Below are 17,332 nucleotides of genomic sequence, written 5' to 3'. Positions count from 1 at the left end.
CAATCCTAAAACAAACACTGATCACCATAATGGTGACATAAATGTACATTTTTTGTTTGTTTGTTGTTGTAAGTTTTACTCATTTTAAATGATTAACTTTTATGGAATTAATTTGATTAATTATTACTCAATTATAATTTGTTATATTTGATTAATAATATTGCTTGTAATCTGTTGCCACAATTTTTTTGATTAGATAAAGCGTATTTGTTTTTACAGCGTGTTACACCGCAGATGCTGTGGAGCTACAAAATGTTAAAACAAATGTGATACAGTTTAAAAAAAATGTCTCATGTGCACACCATCTATTACGTAAAAATTGTAGTGTTCTCTCTCAATGCTCTCTCTACTTTCAGTTGGCTTCGGTCCACCCGAACAGATGGGTCGGTGTCAATAGGCTGCTATTAACTGGACACACGCCTCTCATGGGGCCTGGAGACCAGATCATACTGTACCATACGCAGTTTTCAAAAAGAGGAAAGAAAGAAACAGCTCATTTTCCTGCTGTCATACCCACTTTTAGCTAACCTTCGCTTTTCACACACTCACTAGAAACAAAACAGGTTGAAACTGACTTATTCTTGCATGCTTTGTTATTTTGAAAGAGAAACATGTGGTTCTGTGGTTTGTCTTGTACCTGAGTTTAGCTGCCTCTGTTGGCATAAAGATGATGATTAGGCTTTGCCATAGACAGTATTATATTAAATGTTGAACAATTAAAAAGTAATTGTTTAACACAAAACAACATAATGAATCTTGACAATTTAATCCACTCTCTTTATAATTATAGCTAAACAATTTAAATTAAACATCGTGTTAAAGTCTGATTTAGTATGCATATCGAATACTATTTTTAAATGGTAAGATTACAGTGTTATGCGGTCGTTGGCTGATGGGAATACATCTGCGAGTCTATGACTAAATCAATGAATAACAATGACCTCATGATTGCTCATACTTATAAGTTTGTCCATATAAAAGAATTATAAAGGAACATGAAACAACGTTTTTAAAATCTAAAGCCAAGAATATGAGTCAACCAGTTTTTTAATGTAAAAAACAACAACAAAGAAACAAACATTAAATTAAAAAAAATATATATTTCAATCAGATTTGATTACTGTATGCTACACAGAAAATAACCTCAATTGTTAGATAACAACCAAGTGGTTTATTATTCTATGCAATTCTCAAATGAAATTAAAGGGTTTGGTTGTTGATGTTTAATTATTCAGAGGACAGGTCATTACTCCTCAGGTTTCTCCTGGGAATCATCTAAAGTTTTCATCTAAAGATTTTATCTTTTGAATCTACTTCTAATGAATCAATGATTACATTGATTTTATTTAACTTTAATTTACATACAAAATTAGCCTATGCAATTTTTATAATCAGGCATTATACAAATTCAAATGGCCCCAAAACATATTTGAACACTTAAGCCAAATTTGGAATATGTAAACAAATGCTGCTAGACCTTTCAGAATGAACCAAGGTCAAGTCATATTAGCATGAAGTAAGTTCACACAGTTGTCTTTAGCACAGTAACCACAGGTTTCTTCATCACATTAAATATGCACACGCCCCCCCTAACATTTGACAACCAGAAAGTACGAATGTGCAACCTTTCTGTAAAATAAATACGAATTGTTTTGATATTTTGTCATCTAATCCAGTGGCATTTATATATATTTACATATTAACATTCATACGTAAGTATCCAAATGCATTTCGGGGGCAGTGTTGCTATGAAGCACTGAACAGTGTACAATTGCGCCAACGTCTTGCTCTGATGCAATTTCAGAGGAAGAGACGTGTCCGGGAACGTTATGTCGACATCTCAGCAGGGGTTTTCTCCGGCTAGGTGCCACTGGTCAAAGTTTTCTTAATGCTATTGGTCTATAAATCAGCCCCGTTCTCTCCCATACATCAAATGAGGCTGTCGCGAGGCGACGAAGGCGCGGAGGGAGGCGAGAGAGAAGAGAATGGAGGTGAGCCGGTGCCAAAGCGATCATGTGTTCCCCGCAAGCAGCAGGAGGAGAGCCGTGAAGCCAAACGGAGAGGAAAAGATGAGCCAGGAAAGGCAGATGTGCCTGTGTCATGTCTGTTATGAACAGTCTTCCCACCTTGTGGTAACACTGTGAACTGTAACTGCAGGAGAGCGTGATCGAGAAATAGACAGAGGGAGCGAGTGGAGGGTGGGGTGGGGGAAAAGAGAGATAGAGAGAGAGAGAGAGGGAGTGTGAGGAAGGGAGGGAGCAAGGAAGGAGAGAAAGAGAAAGAGAAAGGGTGAGGGAGAGAGAGAGAGAGGAGTTTAAACTAAGAGCTATGTTTTGGGACGAACTAATCTGCTAGAGAGCAGTGTGAGGATCGTAACGCATTGTGCGAGCGAGTGTGTGGAGGACAGATAAGGGAAGAAGCCCGGCAGACCGACTGCTTGTTTTAATGTGCTGACTCTGGGGAGCTAAAAAAAAAATAAAAAAATATTGACTCTTCAGTCGTGTGCCGTGAGCCAGGGCACAAGCGCCACATTTAACAGAGGTGCACCAGAAAACACGGGCGCGAGAGAGGAGAAAATACATCCAGCCAGACAGCACTTATAGAGGATTTCTCCTTCCTTTTCTTCTTTTTTTTTAATCTGTTCATTTTTCTTTCTTTTTTTTCCTCGGGACTGATTCCCATTTCCAGTAGAGAAGAAGGAGCCGTAGAGCCACGAGAACGCGAAAAACCATCACAAAAGCGACAAGAAACGAAACACCGCCAACAAGATGTTTGAAATCAGCCGAACACTGAATGCTGCTTTGTTGAGCAATGAGGTAAAGGAATTGGATTTTCTTCTTCTGTCACCTCACTTCTCTAAGTGTGTGTTCATTATTCTGTTGTGCGTAACGTTTCTCTGTTTTATCAGTGTGTCCATGCTTTTAAATGTGGCAGCTGACAGGTCCAAATGAATGTGCAGGGATTGAGCATTTAGGTCCAGTTAAACGTCTGCTAGCTGAAGGCAGAACCTCTTTGCTCTCCGGGCGTACTGTAATGGATGAGAGACTAGACTCGCTCTCTCTCTCTCTCTCTCTCTCCCACGCACAATCATTTCATTTTCTCATTTACTCAAAGCAAGATAGCTGTAACTGCTGAGCTTGCTTGATGACTTGCCCATCTGGGGCTTGCACTGAGTGTGTGCGTGCGTGTTTGTGTGAGTGTAGCGCCAATGTGAACGCAAGCACACGGCTCTCTATCACTGTGGCAGTCCAGTTTTCCCTTTCCTTTCGCCTCTTGCTATTTCTTTAGCCTGTATGTTTCCTTACCACCTTGGCTAGCATTCTGTTCTCTTCCTCTTCTCTTCTTTTCTCCTCTTCCCTGTAAATGCGCACCTCGCGAGCAGTGTCTGAAGATGATGGTAAGGTGTTCACAGAACTCGGCAGTAGCCCAGGCGGAGGGCTCCTTCCCAGGCATGGGCTCGCCGCTTTCCCCCCGAGATCCATCCAGCCAACTGGGGGCCAGGGAGCTGGGGGTAAGAGGATAGACGGATCTGTCAGACATAAGAACGAGAAATTAGATGGCACAGTAGAATAAGGATACCAACTTAATTTAGGTAAATGTGTGCAGCCCTAAGGCTTGAATTAGCCAATATTTTCATGCCTCATTGTGTGATGATACGGCCGCCCACTCCGACTAGATCTTTCTATCAGTTAGCCAGAGAGAAAGAGAAAGAGTGAGAAAAAAGCAGCTTGTGTAAGTGTATTCCAGCTCGGAATATGTTTGTGCGGCAGTGTACTGATGCCTAAAATTGAAAGTGCGCCACGTGTGTGTGTGTGTGAGAGAGTGTGTATGCTTAAAGTCATTTGAGCATAGTAAGGTTAGATGGCTAAAGGACAGATTTTTGTGTGTACGGTTTGTTTCGAGCATCATTTTGAATTTCAAACAACTTTCCGAATGTGTTGTTTTGGTGCTCCCTGCAGCCTTTCAGCAGAAACGTGCTTGGAAATGTGTGAAATAGAAAGCATATCCTGTTTTATACTGAACAGACAGTTACAAAACTACCAAGTTCAACCATATGTGAGTGGCTCTATTGCAAATACGTAGCACATCAAAATTCAGCCGTTTTATCTCTCCACTTATAAGTGGCCATAACGGATGATTCTAGACAAATAGCTGGCTAAGGTTTTCCTGATTATAATGAATGTGATTTTACTCTCTCGTCTGGAGCTATGAAAGTGGATATCCATCCTTACAATCTCATTCAGTAATTTCTGATATTCTACTACAGTCTTGGGGGGAAGTGAGATGGCTGTATGGGAAAGCCCTGGCTGGCTTGAGCTGTAAGCGCCGGTCGGTTAAGAATAAATCCCTGACTTGGTGCATTAAATCGACACGAAACTGTGGGTGTCTAATCTGTGATGGGCTCTCGTTCCTCGTCTCCACAAAACAGGATCAGCCTGCCTGCCTGGAGCCGCACCACATTCTCACACAAATCAGACTCATACTGACAGCACTGGAGCTCTTCTGCCAGTGCACATACACACACACACACACACACACACAAATATACATACACACACTGCGATCGCATGCAGCTGGGTGTTCATAGGCAGAGAGAGGAGATTTTTAAACCCTTCTTTGCAACCTTTCTGAGGTGTGTGTACACACTTGCCTTAAAATCCTCCACAGCTCAGGGATTTGAAACATTCGGAATATTCATCCTGGTGATTCTTCGGCTCTAAGAAGACAGAAAAAAGAGATAAGGCATGTAAAGTCACAACCACAAATATTCTCATTTGAACTACAAAACGTTCACTAGTAAATCCGAAAAATCGTTGTCATCTAGCAATTAGTCACTATTTTGCTTGGGAAGGCAGAAAATCTGAGCAACATTTAATATATAATGAAAATTAGTGACAGGTTACGACTGCGTGAAGTGTTATTCTGGATTTCTTTTTTTGAAGATAAAGATGGTTTGAGGAGAAGTGAAGCTTCTCTCGGTTTCTCTTTCCATCTCGAGAGACTGTCAACAAACTGCTTTAAAGTTCTACATTTGCACTTTTCATGTTAAAGATAGAAATGAATAGAATTAAACAATAAAATGACTGAAATATCATTTTCAGTTACTATGTCTGGCATAATTTAATTTCATCTGTTTTACTGTTATACAAAAACAGTCATTGTACATTTATATGTAAATATTTATTTTTTTATCTGGATAAAAAATATGCTCTTGCCAATTTCCTTTTTTTTAATCACATTTGGATAATAAATTGTGCTGTTTATTCATATGGGGGCAGGGAAAAGCAGCTGGACTGTTGCTTCTCGTAAAAATCTGCATTTGTGACTCACATGTATCCGCAAATACACAACTCACATTTCAGATTGTAATTAACCAGGTTGAATCAGACCATCGTTACAAAGATTAATTGTGCCTTCATTAACTGAAGCTAGATCATTTGCATACATTAAATCATTGTACAGGGAAGAAGTAGAGGTCTGTCTAGGCATTTTTTTGTGAGAGGGAGATTTTATTCTCCCTTCTCTGTCAATTTTTTTTTTTATATACATGCATTAGATTGCTCGCAGACATCTTGTTGAGAAAAACGACTAGAACGTTCCATTTGGATGCAGCTTTTTCAATTATATTTCTATATGCGCAGCATGTGTAGAATTCATATATCAAAGTAATGATTGTATTTTTTGATTAAGTAAATCAATCAAGCGATGAAAACACTCAGAGCTAGATCTGAAGATGCTTTTACAAATATGAACTGACATTAAAAGCCAAGCGCAATCACGAGAAACCATGGATCACTAATTTTACCATCTACCTAATAAAAGTAAAACATTTCATTCGCGGAAGTAGAAAAACAGTAGTTATGTTTGATTTCGGAATCCTCGTGCCAAGCACTCTCATGGGTTCTCGAACATCCAGAAGACATTGAAATGATTTCTAATCACGGTTAATAACCACAGTGTTTTTTTTTTTGTTTTTTTTTAAATCAAGCATGACACATTGTCACTAGAGATAATTCGCTAAGCAGGATACGGTGTGATTTCCAATTACTGAACATTTTCAGCATTCATCACAAATAATGAAACCTCTGAAATAGCACAAAAGTACAATCATGAGAAAAGCGGCACATTCCGATGAAAATACAAATGACTTGGTAGGGTTACGTGGATTGATCACAAACACACGCAGATTTGCTTGGATTACAAATTTACGATGCTGATTGGAGATGCTGTTCATGCACACACGCACGCACAACTCCAGCAGTCCAGCTACTCTATCAAATGCTTTTGTGCCTGCTTACTCATTTCATTTTCAGCCATTTTTGAAGGTTACGTTCACTCCTAAATTCGTCGGAGGGAGCTGAGAAACAAACAGAGATGAGGGGGAGAGGAGAGGGAATTGAAGAGCGATTGGCAAATGTCTGTTGGCAGTGTGAGAGATAGGCAGGGTCATCTCTATTTCACAACAATGATTAGCTCTGCCCATCTGCCGGCTCGACAGGCTCCTCCTGCTGTGATTGCAGTGTTCTCTGTTCAATGTAGCCCTGGAAATTAGTTCATTTGTGCTGCTCAACCCCAGCCTAACTGTACTGAGAACAGGTGCAGCATTCTACCCCCGCACAAAGCCGTAGCGAGCGTGTGTGAATCCTCTAAAAGAGCAGCCAAGCAGCAAGTAAAGCAGACTCATCAACTGTGAAAAGATTCGCATCTCGCAACACAATAGCAGTAGATTGCAGTGGATCAACTTCCTGTTCAGAAATAAGCACCTTTTTCTCCTTCTAGTAGGACGTCTCTCCTCGCAGAGTTATTAGCGTTCACCTAAGAATTTTGCACATCAATACCTTTTTTTTTTATATATGACACACTTTGTTCTCGATGCTGAGAATTTGAAGTATTTCTCATCAATATTCTGTCAAAATGAAATTTCCAACGGCTTTGTCAAGAAATTCTGTCCGTTATTCTGTGCTAGTGTGAAAATGGCAGAGCCTTCACAGAGAAAGATCTGGAGCCCTGAGTCCTGCAGCTTCAGAGGCCACCGCTATTGTCAGGGCACTTTGCCATTTTGGAAGAAAAGGCCGCAAGAATGAGCTATTTAACCTGTGGGTCACTCAACGGGCACTGCGCGCGCACACACACACAAGGCATTAGTGACAGAACTAGCCATCTTTCACTGCTCAAACACAAGTGTGTGTGCATGTGTAAATGACAGGGTGCAGAAACGAACTCCTGTTCCATAAACTAGTGATGCAGGACCACCGGTTTTTAATAGACATACACCAAATGTTGCACAGGACTGCATCCAAATGTGAGCATTATGGTGGCTCATTTTGTGAATAGATACTAAGAGAAACTAAACAACGTGTTGCAAATTTTGTGAATACCAAAGAGAATATGATTGCTGTTGTTTTTAAGTAATCTGATGGATGACAAAATGTTTGTCTGTATTAAAAAAAACAGTGAAATATGAAAAATGCTGAAAGCAAATGGATCAACCTGCAATCAGATCATTTTTTGCATGAATTGACTGCAATAATGGCTCAGTTAACAACTGAGTTTGGGTCTAACTAAAGAGAGTCATACAATACACATGGGACCCTAGACATCTTCTGAAATGTGTCTAAAGAAGCATTAGCTCAAGCAATCCGGCTGCAGAGCCATAGACGCTCACAGTTTTGTGTTTTCAGGCATAAGCATGGATGTTAAGCAGATAAACAGGATGAGAGTGCTCATTAGGAAACAAATGTAATGAAATTAAGTTTGTATCGTCATCATAAGGATGCATGTGTGTGTGAATCTCAGTCACACAAATAACACACACCTCACTTACATACACGGACTAGCACACCGCGGTGCTTCAGGATGCTCGTGCATGTGAAAGTAGATGAAAAAAAGCTCCATTGGGGGCCGTCACCATTGAGGCGAAGAGCAGGTGTCTCCAGCCAGGCAGAGAGAGAACCAGGGCAGCCTGCCTCGGTTGAGTCTTAGCTCCACCAGAGCTCCCCTCGCCTGGGAGGACAGGTGACATCTGGCCCCTGTGCCTATGTAGTGGATGACGCTTCCTCCAGGGACGACAGTCACTGAATCTCTGAGCCCCGAGTCAGTGTGATTTTTTTTTTCACTGCCTTTACTTTTTGATGATTTCACAGGGACTTGGTGTTGATGAAGATTGGAGGTCTTGAAAGCTCTCCCCTTTTCCTCTTTAAAAAAAAAAAGTCAGCTAAGAGAGGGGGTCAGCGTGAGTTATACAGGCATCGTGACCTGGAAGTAAAAAGCCTGTGATTTCAGCAGCAGGGGGCGAGTGCTGACGACGATGGTCCCCAAAGAAAACGCGTTCGCTTACCTCTCTCTGCGTACAGAATAAAGGTCTAGTCTTCATCTGGAGTTTCAGGGCTGTGATTTCTGCAGGGAAAAAGAACATCAAAACAGAGGATTCAGTGAACAGCGAGAGCTTTGTGTTTTAAGTGAGACTATTCAAGCAAAGCCATAAAAAGATACAAAATAAAAGAAAGAGCAGAAAAGAGGGAAAATACAAAGGAAGAGTAATTTCTATGGCTGAGCCTGCACTCAAGACTGTTACTGAGAATGCATACTAAAATTCAGTTTTTCCAAATACAGTGCTGTTTAATTCCTCCAGAAAAAGAAATAGACATTTTAATGATTCAGTATTTCAGGAATGAGGATGGAGTGATTTTTAAAAGAGAAACGTTAAATGCTTACACACGAATGTGTGTTAAGTGCATGAATGCTTGCTTGTCTGGTTTACCCCGTCTTGCTTAAGTACTATAATTAATGGTTTTGTTAATTGAACAGGAATTGCAAAGGCGCCGTAGTGTAGAAAGCAGCACCAGTAATTCATCAATTTCACTCTTTCTCCCTCCCTTTTTCACTTTGCACACGTTACTTTTACAGCTTGAGCACTGGCTGCAAGGGCAACATTAGATCGCAAATTTTACCAGCTACCATATTTAACTCAATTCAAAACTGACCACTTGGACACGATTTGTTTACTCAAAGTTCAAGAAAACAGATTCCAAAGACTCCTTGAAACACTCTAATGTGTTGGATTGCATGTTAAATACATTAAGAAAAGCAGTCGACCCTGACCGCTTGTTATTAAGGAAGTCCAATCATCCATCAGAATGGGCGGCCATTTTGTAGTAGGATTATCCGCTATGACAAAGCAGGCTGTTTTTGAAGTGATAAATGTGCTCTCTGCCTGAATGATAGCCTGTGCCCAAGAGCTGACATGTTGACGAACGGCGCTGTTTCCCCGTATTGATAGGTTCTGAGCCCATACATTTCATTGATTCGTTAATTGTTCAAGGGAGTTGGAGGCGCCTGACTGTCATGAATAAATGATAGATGCCTGGCATGTGTGCATTACCGAGGAAGACCTTTGAGGCGTGGTGTTGCTTCCTCAGAGACGCCAACCGTCCTCTTCACAGCCCAGAGGAGCTGCTGGTCCCCGTTAGTTTCCCCTCACATTAATAATGCATTCTCTCTAACAGCAGTGTTCAGCTTTAAATGCTCTGCCATGGAGCCTGTTCAAAAACATCAATACAAACTCACTGAAATAACCCTGTTTCAGGCAGAGGGGGGAAAAAAAGAAGTTACATATGCTAATTGCTTCTTAAGGCATTCCTTCTGTCTACAGCTAGCGGCTCTTGTATCTTTTCTCTTTCAGAATCTTTTCCTTTCTCTTGCCTTGCTCTCGTCTGCTCTGAATGTGTAAGGCACCATGAATTCTGGGAGAAAGACAGCATGGATGGAGGGGAGTGGTGCACAAATACTGACGATGCTTTTCCCAGGGCTCAGAAAGACAAGGTGATGGAGTATCTACAAACAAGGGAAGATAGGAGATGGAACAGGGGAACGAGAAAAGGAAAAAAAGCGAGATCGATGGCACATTTCTGTTCGATTTTACCCCAGAGATATGAGTTGTACATATAATATCAATGAGCGAAAAATGACATACTTTGAATGCTCAAAATCAAATTCTGTCAGTACAGATTTAAAAAACTACTACATGATTGCCATTTGTCATTTAAATATCAGAGACTTGTAGATTTGTTAGTACAGATTTAGTTTAGCTGCAAGGGGACTTGTTACAATATTGAACTATTACAGTAGATATACATAATATTTGTATACCCATAATTCCTTAATAATTAAACGCCTGGCCTCTGATAGTGGCCGGGGGAGTGGTCAAAACGGACAAAAAAAGGCCGGTTTTAAAATAAGGCCGGGGAAAATTTAGTGTGGATAGGTAATCTCCTAAGTGCCTTCCATAAAATGACGTCATATAACTCTCATTTTCCACTAGATATTTTCCTCTACAGTAATTTCGATTTTGGCACGCTCTGGAGCAACTGACCACTAAGGAGCGGATGTACAGTGACGTGTCATTCAAACTGTGCTTTCGTGCTATGGCTGGCACTGAGCCAAAGATGGACGCTCTCAGCGCTCATGTTATTACACAACTATTCAGTAATCACAACATTTTTTCTTTTGTTAAATCAACTTAAATAATTAATGTGGTTCAGATAACTTAATATTTTGAGTTTCTGATTATTAAATCAATCTCCTTCATTGTATTAACTCCATTTTTCCATTTCATTGAACTTAAAATTTTAAGGCAACCATGTTACTTCATTTTTTTTTAAGTTAAACCAACAATATTTTTTACAGTATAGGTTTCAGACATTTAAATACGTACACTGTAAAAAAAATATATATTTTCATGATTTGTTATCACAACGTTATTTCTTTTGTCAAATCAACTTCAACAATTTATGTAGTTCAGATAACATTATATTTTAAGTTTCTGATGATTAAATCAATCAACCTCATTGTATTAACTCAATTTTTCCATTTTCCATTGTTACTTCATTTTTTTAAGTTAAACCAACAATATTTTTTTACAGTGTATCATTTATTGCAAAAAAAAAAAGAAGCATTTTTTTAGTTTGTAAAATACACAATGGTATCTTTGGAAGCAGCAATGACAATCCATTCAAATATATTTGCCGACATGTTTTATTTATATCAGGTACACAGTGTAAGTAACTAAAGTAACTATGCAGGCTCAACATTGTGATGTCTGTCAGCCATCATGATGGATGATTGCATCTTCTATCGGCCCAACCCTATTATTTCTCAAACAGATGGAATTAGAAAAAAAGGCCTGAGCTTGCTTCAAATAAAAGCCTGTTACCTTCTGCAGTTCAGGTAAATAAAGGCCCCGGTTTTTATTTGAGGAATTACGGTATATTTGGCAGTCATACATGTTCTGAGCGGCAGAATTTAAATAGAATAAGATATAATAAACTATTTTTACATCGGTTAAGACACTCAATGCACTTAAACAACTTATTTTTTCCTTCAAAACATACATATTTAGGCCCCAAAACAGCCCATTATTAAAATTCACTACAGAGGAATGAATAATCTAATGAATAAGCTACATTCATCTTGTGGTAGCTCTTAGCGAAAGCTGGCCTGGTCAGCTCAGTGAAAGCGTGGCCCCCTCTCTGAAGGGAAGCACTGATTAAAGACCAGGCCAGATGGACCACAGCGGTCTTCCTCATCGTGCTCGAGAGCTCCGACTGCGATCAAACACAGCAAAGGCCACCCTACAGCCAACCGTCATACAACTCGATCTCCACCATCGCTCAGTCTCCCTCCAGCCAACCATAAGTGACTGCACCACGCAAATGAGGAGAGAATCGTCAGTGATGTTAATGATCAGAAATGAGCTAAAGCGTCTTGCTCAATGTCACCTTGGTTTGGAGCAGGCCACAATGAGAGCCACCCACCGGGTTAAATATCTGCTCAAGGATTCACCAGTGACACATTTTTCTCATTTTCCCCACAATCCATGAAGCTTTCCTTAATGTAAAAAGTCACTATTATAAGTACCATCAAAATCAGCATGATAATTATTAATAGTCATATTTTTGGACCTAGATGTATTTTCTTAGCACTGAAAATCCACTTAACTCTCAGAGTCTTTGAGAAAAAAGTGAACCGACATGGATGATATATTTGTTTTTAACCAGTTAAATCTTAACTCAAACATTACCAGAATTCGTATCCCCTAAAATATCTCTGATACGAAGCACAACCGTCGTTTTCAGACAGGTTTTTCGTATTTGAACGTGGCGAGCTCCATCTGGATGAGTCAAGCCTGAGCTCAGCAGCCTGACACTTGCAGTGCTGCCTGGCGGTGAAGCCGCCAAAAAGAGTTGATGTGGTGTCGGGGTACTCCTTTGAGAAGGTGACAGGAACAGGAATTGGACTGGGTGATCCTCATGTCCTCTGACAGAAAGAGATATTTGCTTCAGAGGGAGAAAACTTCACCCCTTACTCCCAAGACGAATGAGAATTGTGACAATCGGGATATGTCAAATAATAGAGAGAATTTGATGTGAGGAGAAAAATATATTTGTCCTTCAACAAATCAAAATTGAATACAAACAGTAGGGATTTTCTAAGGTCTGGGTTTTCGGTTTCTCCTGAATTTGAACGTTTTTCTAAAACAAAAGTTTAGCATTTTTATTGACTGGATTTGAGGAGAAATACTAAATAAATTTTAACTAAACTATAAACATGCAGTGTTTTGAATGAATTTCAGTTTTTCTACCAATCTTCTAGTGAATTCCCAAATAACAGGACAAAGTGATTTTTGTAAATGAGTGCAATTTTTAACACACTTCATGACAGCTTGCAGGGGATCTTCACTTCAGTGTCTTTAAATAAACCTGTTATTTTTCAGGGTGAAAATTGAGACAAAATAATCTCACTGGAAGATTTTGCGCAGTTGAAACAATTATCACCATGTCGGTTGCATGTTTTAACATGTTAAACTCTCAGAATAGAAGCCTGTGGTGCTCATGGTGGAAGCAGGAGTGAATGTGAAGTGAATGAGTAAGATGGATATGGTGGAAATCGATAACATTGACGGGACACTGATGGAGCATGCGTAACACACTCATCCGAGTGGACTAGATCTGAAATATTTGACAAACAAGAGCACTTGGATTTGTGGTTATGGCCAACGGAAGAAGTCAGGTGGTGTGTGTGTGTGTGTGTTTGGAAGCTGGGAGAGATGGGGCATGCAAGGTTCAGAGTAATTAGTCAGATTGAGGGCTGAAATGAGGCAGTGTGAGAGGAGGCTGGGGCTAAGCATTTGTGTGTGTGTATTTGTGTTAGAGGCCAGGTTGGTGGGATGCTCTAATTGGAGCTAAGCGGCCACAGAGGATCAGGGGTACTCCAGAAACAAAGGAGCACGGGCAGAGAACGAGAGAGGGAGAAAGAGAGAGGTTGCAGTTCTGGGTGTGTGCATGTGTCTCTTAGTGTTTGAGTGAACAATAACTAAAGTGACATTTTACATGCTTAGCTTGCAAAGGCTTTGACCAAACCTCTGACTGCATCAAAATCACACACATAGCCAAACTCAGTTATGAAAAAGAGAATAGACATTCTATTTGAATTTTAAAAAGGGCAGTTTTGAAATACCATATATACATGAATATTTTGCATTCCTAAAGTAAAAAAAAAAAAACCCTGCATTTCAATCCACAATTACACAAATCAAATTCCATTTTACAATTCAATTTAACTACTGTATAACGGACATATCCAAGATTTAAAAAAAAAAAGAATACAATTACAGTGTCAATTAGTTAGCTGAGCATATAAAAACACCATTTTTACAGAATGAAAATAAATCAATTAGCCTCGTTGCTTTTAGCCCGTTACTCAATTCGCATGCTGTTTCACTTTTAATGGCTTTTTGACAGCCGATAAATTATGTGATTTTCATTAGCTGGTCTGTTATAAAACCCCTCCACCGGTGGTCAGAACAGCCATCCTTTAGCTCGGCAATACCTGCATAAAAAGCCCATTTGGCAAAATGGCTGACACAAAATGCATGTGGGTTGGAGGACAAAATAACAGCATCTTACATAAAATGATGCTATCTTAGTTTGACTGCTATTACCTGCTGTTCATTTTTCAGAGAGGCTTATCCAACGTATGATGACTAAATGAAAGTCGTTTACGTGTACAGACACACACATAGACTTTTCTGCAATAGTATAGATCTCCGAGGTCACATCCTCCCACTCAAAACCTCCATGCATTCTTGGCCAAACCTCCCACCGTAGACCTCATGCCAGACTAATCCCTAAGACCCCTCCCTCCATCTGTCCCCACCCAGCCCAGGAGTGAACAGAGAGACAGAGGGTCACACGAAGCCTCTGAGTCATACTGGACACGTTCCCTCAGCCTGCACGTCTACTGCTGGTGTACACGGCCTTAATTCAAAACACTCTAATATTGGATGATGCAAATGGGTAGTTTTTCTTCTTCTCCATTAACAGGATTTTAGGTTCAAATTTATATAACCTGTGCATTTTAGATGCTTTGACCGCTCATCATTTTTCACCACTTTTTGATTCTTAAACAGTCTTGTGGTGTGATTCCTATCAATACAAATATTCCACGTATTTTCTCAATTCATTAGGGGTCACAAAAAGTGCATGTGTAATTGTATAACAATTTGAAAACCATTTTAGTTGAGATTCGGCAAAATGTTAAAATGCAGGTCAACTACTCAAATACTGTGTAATGATAGTGATTAAAAACAAAACACTGCTATATTATGCTTGTATGTTTTAGTAATCTATGGAACTTTGAATATAGGGAAATTCAAATTGAACCTTCCAGATGGGACTTGTCTCCTCTTCTATCTGCCTCATCAGCTGTTACAAAGACCAGCAGCTGACATTTAGTCCTTTATAGAGATTTCCAAGAAAGAGAAGGTAGAGAGAGAGAGAGAAAGATAACTACCATTGTAAGAATCATTGTTATTTGTGATTTATTGACGTTTCTTTGACTCTTGACAAAAGCAACCATAGTGTAGAATACCTGGTAGTGATGAATATTACAGTAATGTAACAGCATTTCAAATCTATTTACTGTTATTCATTGTTGTTTGTAACTTACTATTGTCAGGAGCTGATCTGTTCTGCAATTATCATCTGGGAAAAAAAAACACAAAAGTAAAAATTTTAAAAGCAAAACATTAAATCGGTATGCAATAAATGCCCTCTACTGAAATACAATATGAAAAATACATCTGCATAAAGGCACTCAGTACTGTGTTTACATCCAAATGAGAGTGCAGAGACCTTGGCATTGACTACCCACATGGATATGTCTCTCTCGCATGCACAATCTCTGAAATGCCTAATGGTCAGACGTAGAGAAAGTGAATGTAGCAGTCTCCCACCACCCATGTTTTTCACTCCTGCAAACTCACAGTATGAAAGTCAAAGTCAAAATACACATTTCCACCTGCCAACCATGTGATGATAAAAAATGCTTGGTGGTATCAGAAGGGTGGAGAGCTTTCTGCTTGTTCTCGTTCAGTTTGGAGGTTGTGAAGAGTTCAGTGAGGGTTTCCATGTGTGATTGCTAAACTCACACAGAACTGACTCAAGTTTGCCTGTGCTATGACGTGAGGTCCTGTATAATTGAATCATGCCTGCATATGAATGAAACGACAGACAGGTTTTTCTCTCTCTGTTGGTGGGAGGGACCTAAATTAATGTCTTGTTGTGAGGAAGATGAAAGGTAATGTCTTCTATAACTCATATGGTGCCACATGGTTCAGTGAGCAAAATGGGAAGCAAACACAATAACTAGATTATGGCGTAGTTTGCTATTATGGGATGTGCATTGCTGTTTTGAATAATGCTATTTTAAGCATTGTGTGAATATTTATGCATTGAAATATACTGTATATAGTATATATATATATATATATATATATGTGTGTGTGTGTGTGTTGTGTGACTGCTGTCAACACAGCATCCGTTTTTTTTTTTCAATCTTTGGCTATAGTGTATACAGTATCGTGTGTGCACACAGAATCGAGTTCTCTTTCACGCTCAACATGAACAATAACGCACACAATTATGGCAAAAAATGTCCGTTTTGTCAAGTATCCTCATAAGAACAGTCCCAAATCAATTAAATAAAGTCTTAAATGAAAGTAAAGAGTTGTGAGAGAATGAGAAGTGTGAGGTCCGTGTCATATGTAGCAGCAGTGAATAAAGAACTTGTCGTGAAGCTTTAATAAGGATTTCTGTAACTGTACCTGTTAGATAGGAAGGGCACTGTTAAAATATGACTATTATTTATGGGTTTATGTCAGGATTGTTGATTTTTTTCATGAGAAAAACCCCCGTGGGGGGTTGCATTTTCATGAGACATGAGTTGTTGTATTATTGGCCATCAGTCATAAAATGATTCCATTAAACAAGCATTTAAAATATACTTCCTTTATGTTGTCTCTGCATTACATAAGTGTTTTTAATTGCGATTAATATTTTTTTAATCGATTGACAGTACTGATATGTATATATATATATATATATATACACACACAAACACACACACACACACACACACATGAAGCACAACAACCTGCTATTGGGCCAAAAACATTTGACAAGGACAGAGAAATATAAATAGTCTACATGAAGTTTGGGTTTTCTCGGGTCGAGCTCTCAAGTACTGTGTCCCTAAGAGCGAGGCCTGGCCATTTAGTGAGAAATGTCTTTCATTTTTTATGGCTCTGCTGGACTCTGATGCCAAAAGTAGTTCTTGTCAAGTCAGTTGCTCACCGTAAGGGACCTCCGCTTTGGTTTTTAGAATTGCAGGTGCAGAGACGATAAGACCACAGCCGTTTCCAAGCCCATTCCAGCGCTGTGATTTGTTCTATTGTACTAGTACACCAACACAAAGACCCACACCATATTAAAATGACACCTGCATTATTCCCCCACAACAAACCTGAGAGCAAAATGCATTCACACAAAACTCCCCGAAGACCCATTGAATGTGTAACATTAGGATTGTATATGCGGAGTAAATGGGTGCAAGCAGGAAATGTGTTTTGCCCGTGATGAATTCCATATCTTGGTAAATAAAACAAGATCTGAAATCCCTTCATTCGGCGAGCAGTCGCTCTCGGGCAGCCCTCACCGGTGGAGATGTGAAATGGGTTTTGTCAGGGGTGGGAGCGGCTGGTCTCGCGGTTAATTATTGATTCAGTGCGTGTGCAGCTGCGAACAACAGAGAATGTGGAAAGAGTTTGCAATAATATTAAGAAAAGAGAAAATGAAAGAAAAAAATAATGCATTGGATGACATTATTTTACAAGAGACTGTCCATTTTACCTGAGTAGATGCAACTGAATGTAGTGTGTTCATGAATGAGTAGGGGGAGCAAAATGAGTCTGTGACATCACAAAATGAGAAGGCTA

At 39.6% G+C, this 17,332-nt stretch overlaps 1 protein-coding gene and 1 long non-coding RNA gene across 6 annotated transcripts in view; one reads left to right on the top strand and one right to left on the bottom strand.

Moving 5' to 3' along the window:
• Positions 1–2,220: 2,220 nt before the first annotated feature.
• elavl4 (ELAV like RNA binding protein 4) overlaps positions 2,221–17,332 on the top strand; it is a 75,610-nt gene continuing 60,498 nt past the window's right edge. For 2 of the 5 annotated variants that reach the window (XM_089119769.1, XM_089119766.1), the window contains exon 1: positions 2,256–2,816. In XM_089119769.1, coding sequence (XP_088975895.1) covers positions 2,769–2,816 — 48 coding nt within the window. In that variant the 5' untranslated portion in view covers positions 2,256–2,768. Of the gene's footprint in view, positions 2,817–3,382; positions 3,512–17,332 lie in introns of all 5 variants that reach the window. The other 3 variants (XM_039675507.2, XM_039675490.2, XM_089119767.1) reach the window with 3 other exon arrangements.
• On the bottom strand, positions 4,664–15,052 carry LOC120481763 (uncharacterized). Its single transcript, XR_005623370.2, has 5 exons — positions 15,007–15,052; positions 14,721–14,794; positions 9,383–9,539; positions 8,339–8,397; positions 4,664–4,717 (listed from the first exon to the last, which is right to left on the bottom strand). It is a non-coding gene; the product is annotated as an uncharacterized LOC120481763 (long non-coding RNA).

Source organism: Pimephales promelas, chromosome 14 (assembly GCF_988280905.1).
Source record: "Pimephales promelas chromosome 14, fPimPro1.hap1.1, whole genome shotgun sequence".
NCBI lineage: Eukaryota > Metazoa > Chordata > Actinopteri > Cypriniformes > Leuciscidae > Pimephales > Pimephales promelas.
The sequence above is the reverse complement of the archived record's forward strand: the minus strand, read 5'-3'. Positions and strand labels throughout refer to the sequence as shown.